Source organism: Plasmodium gallinaceum (genome assembly GCF_900005855.1).
Source record: "Plasmodium gallinaceum strain 8A genome assembly, contig: PGAL8A_v1_21, whole genome shotgun sequence".
NCBI lineage: Eukaryota > Apicomplexa > Aconoidasida > Haemosporida > Plasmodiidae > Plasmodium > Plasmodium gallinaceum.
This window is the reverse complement of record NW_021628323.1, coordinates 586,930-595,436: the sequence shown is the minus strand read 5'-3', so window position 1 is coordinate 595,436 and position 8,507 is coordinate 586,930. Positions and strand designations below refer to the sequence as shown.

Genomic DNA, 8,507 nt, shown 5'->3' with positions numbered 1-8,507 from the left:
AAATAATATTACGAAAATTAAAAGATTATATATTTAAATTTTTTTTTTTTTTTTTTTTTAGATTCTTTATATGGAATGAATCAAAAAGAAAAAAAAAAAAAAAAATTTAAGTATAATGTATTCTTAAAATATCTGTAATTTTTTGAGAAAGTATAAATAAGGAAAGAATAAAATTTTCTTTTCTAAATTTATTTTTTTCCGTTTCTAAATCATCTGAACTTCTAAAATGTGAGTCACATATATCATACGTGGACCTAAAAATAAATTCATTTTCTTCATAAAACCTTCTTAAGTTTAACATTAAATCTATTTTATTTTGTACATCATTCTTTAATTTATGAAATAAAAAGTCTCTAGAAAATAATTCATTTACTGATGTAAATTCAGACTTCAAACTTCCAAAATAATTTTGAATTGTAGTTGAAGTATAATTTTTTTTTTTTTTAAGTAAATCATCATCATTTAAATTAGGCGATTTTATTATTTTTACATTAAAATTTTCTATTAAATTTAATAATTTTTTAATTGATTGTATTTTTTTGTTTAATAAAGTTACATTCAACAAAGAAGTAAAACCTTTATATGCACTCATTAAATGATTAGAATTTTTTTCATATTCACTTGGATCCTTTTGTACCTTAGAAAGAGAGTTATTTCCACTTGATTTTTGTAAAAATAAAATATATTTTTCCTTAATTATATTTACAAAATTATATCCTTTTAAAATAGACCCTAATACATTCATATGTATTTTTATTAAACCGAGACCCTCCTGAATATTATAGAGTGTTCGTGCATTTTGAATTTTTTTTTTTTGTATAAATAAAAACATTGATACAAATGTACTTTTTATATCATCAATTTTATTTTCTTTTAATAATTCATTTATACACTTTTCTTTGTGTTCCTCAATTTCCTCATTTAAAAGATTTATAAATTTTTCTAAATATGATTTTGCTTCATTTATTTCGGTACTATAATCTGATGTATTTTCTGAATTAATTGTTTTTTCAATATTTGTCATTATATTTTCTACCTTTAAAAGAATATTTTCTGTATATTTTTTCTTACAACTATAATTAGATGTTCCAAAAATAGAACCAATTTTTACTATTGGCAATTCTTCTACACAATTTTTATATTTAAGAATAGATTCTATTTTATTAAAAATAATTGTATAATCAGTATTTATGCCATTTTTAAAAAGATCCAATATAAAGCACATGTTAGAACTTAATTCAATATTATCAGAATAAAAATTTAATTTAAATGATAATAATTTTTTATTAAATGCTTCTATTCGTAATGGCAAATGTTCGTTTAAGGAATTATAAATTTTATGCATTTCTATTACAGTATATAAGTCTAAATTTAATAAGGTAGTTTCAATATATTTGTTTATCAAATTAAATCCTTTGATAAGAGATTTATAATTTTCATTATGTATTACTTGTAATTCGTATAATATTAATTTCATAACATTGATAACTTCATATACAGAATGAAAATGCTCTTCATTAAATAATGAACTAAATTTATCAATAAATATTTGAAGATCCCTTTTTTGATTTTCTTTACTAATTACTAATGAATTATCTGTATTATCTTTTTGAACACTACTCAAATCTGATTCTTTTCTTTTTCTTTTTGCTTTTATTTCTTTCTCTTTTTCTGAGCTTATATTTTTTGATAATGATAATCTTTCTAAATGTAAATTCTTACTATTCACTTTACTTTTACATTTATTTTTTCTTTAAATAAAAAAAAAAAAAAAAAAAATATACATATATATATATATATAATATTTAATGAAAAGAATTCTTCATATAAAAAAAAATAAAGATAAAATAAAAATATACAATTGTTTAGATGAACAGGGTTCCTCGTCCTGTGATAAGACAGTTTTCTTTGTTACTATAAAAAACTATAAAAAAAAAAAAAAAAATAAAAATAAAATAAGTTATTATATACTATTCATATTATATTTATATTATTTTTGCATGGATGTTTAACTAGAATAAAAGAAAGGAAAAAACTTAGTTTTGCCATTTTTTTAAAAAATAAAATGTTCACTATTTATTTGTTTTTATATTGAATTAGGTGTAAGTTTAATATATAAACGCTTTGTTGTATTTAAGTAAAAATCTAATAATTCTAATTGTGTTTTCTTTAAACTTCTATAATATACTTGTATATATATATATATATGAATATAACTAATTTTTTATATTTTTTTAAAAAAATAAATGAAACAAAACAGTTAATTTATATATTAAATTACTACTTTTACAACAATGCATAATTTTCAAAGGAACATATATTCTATTTTTACAATGAAATTTTATCGAGCTTATTTTTAAAACTTTCTTTTATTCTCTTTTTTTTTTTTTTTTTATAATAAGAAAAAAAGATTAAAATTTAAAGTTTATAATTTAAAAAATCACATAATTATTAAGGTTGATAACTTGTCTTTTTTCTCACATAAGCATTTTTAATAATTTTTGTTTCTATATATTTTGAGACAGTGTAATAAGAAAAAAAATAAGTTTCTAGCAAAATTATGAAAGAATAATTATTACAATATTTAATAAAAGTATTATAAAATATTACTTTTTATATAAATAAATTAAAAAATATAGCTTTAAATAATATTCAACAATTTATGTGTTCTTTATTTTTTTTTTATAAAAACTCATAATTTATATTTTTTAAAGATTAACATGCAAATTTTCTGAACAAAAATTTACAATAGATTTCATATTTGTGACTCTTATATATTAGTTGAACTAAAAATGTTTTTCTGTTCTTTTCTTTAAATTAATAATTATTTTTTTTTTTATCAAAAAAAAAAAAAAAAAAAAAGAAATATATATATATAGTAAAACAAAATAATAATAATAAACTTAATAGAAATAATATTTTTAAGTATTATATTTTTTAACAACACTACAATAGTAGACTTAGACTTGTTGTTAATAAAAAAGAGTAAACATAAAAAGTTCTTAAAGATAATAAAAAATTTTATATTAAATTTTAGGAAATATATATATAAAAAATAAACAAAAATTTTGTATATGAATGAATTTAATTTAGGACTTTTATATCTGAAAAAGTTGATGAATTATTGTAATAAATTTTAAATTAAAAAGTCTTTTGTATTTTCACTCATTCATTAATTTATATTACAATTTTTTCATTAAGTTTTTGATTTATTTTTTATAGTAAAAATTTCATTAATTAATTTTATTTTATTCGTTTATTTTAATGTAACTATATGAACTTATTTTTTTAAAACTATCGGCATGTTCTATCTCACACATCGTCATTTATAAAATTATTAGTTTTATCATATTTATATTTATATTTATTTTTTTTTTTTTTTTTTTTGTTTTTAAATGTTCAAAGTATATTTTAAAAAATATATTTTTTTTTTCTCAGAAATTTTTTTTTGATATTTTGTCTGACTTTTTGTTTTAACTTATTTTACTTAATTATATTTTTAATTTTCATATTAATCTTATTCTTAAAAATTATCAATTTAAAGAAGTTTTTTTTCTTATATGATTCATAAAAATTATTTGAATTCTTAACATTTTAATATAACATTTATTATATAATAACATTAAAAGGAAAAACAATTTTGAATTTTCCTTTATAAATTATTATGATAAATATTAATCAATATATATTTATACATGTTAATACATATATTCGTCGAATTTTCCTTAAATAATTAAAAATGATTAAAAATACTTAAAATTATTTAAAAAAAGTTTTTAAAATAAAAATATATAAATAAAAATTGAATATATATAAATATATAGTATCTAATAATAAATTACTACTAATTTTATAAAAAAAATTAGATGCATTCATTAGAATATTTTCAAATAATTATATATAAAATACCTTGTTAAAATAAAAAAAACAAAAAATTTTAATAAAAATATATATATAAATATGTAGTATCATTAAAAACTATTAAAAATAAAAGATTTTTTATATAAAGATTATTATTTATAAAGAATTCTTTTTTTGTAAATGTATAACAAATATATAAAAAATAGATAATATAAATATATACTTATTTATATTATCTAATTAAATTTAATTTCTGAAGTTATTAATAGCCGTGATAGCTCAGTTGGGAGAGCGTCAGACTGAAGATCTGAAGGTCCCTGGTTCGATCCCTGGTCACGGCAAAAAAAAAATGTTTTCTATTTTATATATATATATGTAATTTATATTATATATAATTATAATGTTATTTTAAAAATTTAAATAAATTTAAGAAAATATTTTTACATATATATATATATATATATTCACTTATATAATTCTTTTATATTTAAAATTGTGAAACCATTTTAATTGTGTATTATAAAAATATTGAATTTCTTTGTTTTTCTTATTTATATGAAATTATTTATATTCTATAGGTATATATAAAACTATAAAATTATTTTATATATACAAATATAAGAAATATTAAAATATTCTTTTTATGAAAGGAATATAATATATTTCTTTTATATATTTTTTATATATTTTCTATAAATGGAAATGTATTGTTTTATTTAATCCAGAAATATACTTAATAATTAAATCATTCAAAAATGTTATTTATACTTTTTTAATAAAATATATAAAAATTTAAAATATTGATTAAACGTTATATTTAATTAAAAAAAAAAAAAAAAAAGAAAGAAATTAAAAATAGAAAACTTTAAACTAAAAATTAGAAAAAATAAAAATTTTAACAAAAAAAAAAAAAAAAAAATAAATAAATAAAAATTTATGAAAGATTAACAACAATAAAGTTTTGAAATAATAAGATAATTTCAAAGAAAACATATTTGAATAACCTTTATTCATGAAAAATAGCATTTTTTATATTTCTTAAATTTAATGCTGACATTAAATATCTTTCAAATCCTAAAGCTAAACCTCCATGTGGCTTAGAAGAGAATTGAAATGAATTGAAATATTTATGTATAGTTGAATTTTTACTAATTATATTTTGAAAATGATTCAAATAACCTAAAACTGTAAAATTTGTTATGTTTAAATATTTTGATATATCAATTTTTTTATTTTCTTTCAATACTTTAAATAACAAAATAGGTAAATTATTAATTCTTTGACTACCTGATATAATTTCCATCCCTTTATAAATGAAATCAAAACTATTCGTAAAACGAAGATCATACATGTTACTTAAAGTATAATAAGGTCTAATATATATAGGATATTGATCAATTATAAATAAATCTGTTTCATAATTATATTTTAGAAATAAATACAAATAATTTAATTGATCATTTGTAAAATCATCATAAAAAAGATATTTATCTTTTAGATTCTTATCTGCTAAAGTTTGCTTAACACACATTTTTTTTTCTTGAAAATTATTCAACAAACCTAAAAAATTATAATTGCATACTTCTGTTCGAAAATCTTCTTTATCTTCTTTATTAATATTACAACATTTATTGCAACTATTAAATGTATTATTATTCAAATTTGAACAATTGCATTTTATGATATTATCATTAATAGATCTATGATTTACGTTATTATTCATATCATATTTTTCGTCAACTTCATTAGTATTGTTATAGTAGTAGTTATTACTACTAGAATTTTTCGAATAAACGTTTTCATAAATCATATTAAAGAATAATAATATATTTTTATATAATTCGTCTTTATTTAAATTATTTAAAAATTTATAAATATCTGAAGAGCTATTGTCTCTTTTATTTTTATTGTGTTTTATATTTATTTTATATTTTTTTACAATTTTGTTATAATAATACACATTGTGCAATTTATTATTTCCACAAGACTCAAATGATATTTTTTTTTTTAATTTATCTTTTTCTTCTTTATTCAAAATTTTAATATATTTCTTATAAGTATTATTATATATATAATTTTCTGATGAATTTTTTTTTAAATAATATTTATTAAGTAACTCATGAGCTTCACAAAAAGATAAAACAATGGGATTTTTTGAAATTTTACTTTTTTCAAAAGTTAATTTCTTATCTTTATGAACTAAATTAATTAAATTTAGTTCATCGCAAAAGGAATCATTTAAATAATTATTTAAATATTTTAGTATATCATACATATAAATTATTATTTCATAATAATTATCATAAATTACTTGTTCAATATCTAGTGATAGAAATTCATTCAGGTGTCTAGATGTATGAAATTTCTCATTTCTATATGAATAATTCATTTCAAAAATTTTTTCATAATCTGAATTTATTAGCATTTGTTTATAAAATTGTGGGCTTTGAACTAGTAATAAGTTTTCTTTTTCAATTTTATAGCAATTACATCCACCTTCTGAACCATTTAACTCAATAATATTTTTTTCTGTATTTTTCTTATTTATATCTTCTTTTTTTTTAACCATTTTAATATCAGAATTTTCTCCAGATTCTGTATTATTAGTAGTATTAATTTGATTTTTTTTGTTAATTTTTATAAATTTAGATGTGAATACTTCTATATAATTATCTTTATGCAATAAATTTTTTAACCTCTGAGATAATTTACTTTTAATATTAAAAATTATATGATTTATTGAATTTCTGTAATTTAAGCAAAAATTATGTGATTTTAAAATATTTTCATTGGTATTTATTATTTCATTATTATTAATAAATGAATTGTCTGATATATTTTCATAGATGTTTATATTATTTTTATCAATTTCATTGTCTCCTGCTTTATTATTATTTTCCATAGTTTTTATTTTATTATTCATATTATCATCATTTGAAGAATTATAATTTATTATATTTTTTTTTTCTTCTTCATCTTCTTTTTCATTCTCTTGTATATCTTTTACTTCATTTTTTCCACCTTTTCCTTGTATACTTTCATAATTTAAAATGTTTTCATTTTGATTTAAGAAACTATTATCATTTATCATAATAGGTATATCATAAAATGATTCTGATATACAAGATATTTGGAATATCATGATTTCTAAACTTTTTTGATTATATAAACTCTCTAAGTAAGGAATATCTATTTGTTGTAATTTTCCATGTAGCTTTATTTTCCCTATAATATCAACAACACTTTCATTTTTTAAAGTTTTAATATATTTATACAAGTCATCTGCATTTTTATTTTCTAATTTTTTTTCATAAACACATGTTAGATATATACCATAATCTTGCCTTAAATATAAAAAGATTCTTTTTGATTGTTTAATTTTTCTTTCAATTCTTCCTCTAATACGTATAAAATTTTTATCTATAATCGTTTTTTTTTTTGTATTCTCTTCATTTGAGTTAATATTTATAAAATTATTTTTATTTTCTTTAATATATTTGATAATATTTTCATAAAAATAAAAATTTCTATTAGAATTTGTACCGTAAAAAAAAGAAAGATCCCCAAATTCTACCAAATTTATGAAATCATCATAATTCCCATCTAAATTTATAGTCTTTATTTTATTCTCATGTTTTATATTTTTTTCTTCAGAAAATATGTTATCATCTTTTTTGTTGATACATTTTCTAATGTCACATATTTTTTTTTTCTTTCTTATTTTTTCATTACTCAAACTAAAATTGGTATAGTATGAATTAATAAAATTTTTTAATTTCTTTATTCTTTTATTATTATTTTTTTTAATAAAATTAAAAATATTTCTACTTTCTCTTTTTACTAAATTGTTATATTCAAATGTTTTATAATTTTTTTTATTCTTTAAATTAAAAAAAGTGGGAAATTTAATTTTAGAGCTTATAAAAACATTTTTAAAATATATATTTAAGTAAAATAATAATAAATGTCTAAATAATTTCATTTTTTTTTTTTTTTTTTTTTTGCTCTATTTTAATTTGAAAAAAAAAAAAAAAAAAATGAAATTGTTTAATTATTTTTTTTTCATTTTAAGATTTATATAAATTACTTTATTAACAAAAAAAATAAAATAAAAGTAAAATACATAATAAATAAAGAAGAAAAACACACAAATATTTTAATACATTAAATATATTAACATATCAAAAAAGATATTGTAGTATTTTCATAGGAAATTTATATATATATATTTAAAAAATAATATTTCAAATAAACAATTATATAGTTATTTTATAGAATTATTTTTAATTTTTTTTTTTTTTTTTTTCTCTTTACACTATGATTTTAAAAGTTTTAATAATATTATTTTAATATAAGATATTTCAAAATATTACAATGAAAAAAGTATTTTTTTTTTTTTTTTATTTTTCATATAAGCAACTTTTATTTTAAGTATATATTATTTTTCTAGAATTATTAAAAAAAGTTAGAAAAATAACTTTGATATATTATGATAATATTTAAAAAAAAAATTACATTTTAATTAATAAAAAAAATATACATATTATGTAATTATAAAGATAAAAAATACATATATATGTATATCTAAAAAAAAAAAAAAAAAAAAAAAAAAAAAAAATAAAAAAAAAAAAATTTTAAAAAAAAAA

The 8,507-nt window shown here is 15.9% G+C and overlaps 2 protein-coding genes and 1 non-coding gene across 3 annotated transcripts; 1 reads left to right on the top strand and 2 right to left on the bottom strand.

The window, feature by feature from the left end:
• Window positions 1-106: 106 nt before the first annotated feature.
• On the bottom strand, window positions 107-2,049 carry PGAL8A_00036000 (fam-f protein; the record flags this gene model as incomplete). The annotated part of the gene is made up of 3 exons (XM_028674361.1): window positions 107-1,751; window positions 1,860-1,924; window positions 2,014-2,049. The coding sequence occupies 3 exons, from the start codon at window positions 2,047-2,049 to the stop codon at window positions 107-109; spliced, it is 1,746 nt and encodes a 581-aa protein (XP_028530722.1).
• Window positions 2,050-4,129: 2,080 nt separating this feature from the next.
• Window positions 4,130-4,202, top strand: PGAL8A_00035900. The gene has a single exon. It is a non-coding gene; the product is annotated as a tRNA-Phe (tRNA).
• Window positions 4,203-4,867: 665 nt separating this feature from the next.
• Window positions 4,868-7,843, bottom strand: PGAL8A_00035800 (aspartate--tRNA ligase, putative; the record flags this gene model as incomplete). The annotated part of the gene is made up of 1 exon (XM_028674360.1): window positions 4,868-7,843. The coding sequence occupies one exon, from the start codon at window positions 7,841-7,843 to the stop codon at window positions 4,868-4,870; it is 2,976 nt and encodes a 991-aa protein (XP_028530721.1).
• Between the last annotated feature and the right edge of the window lie 664 nt (window positions 7,844-8,507).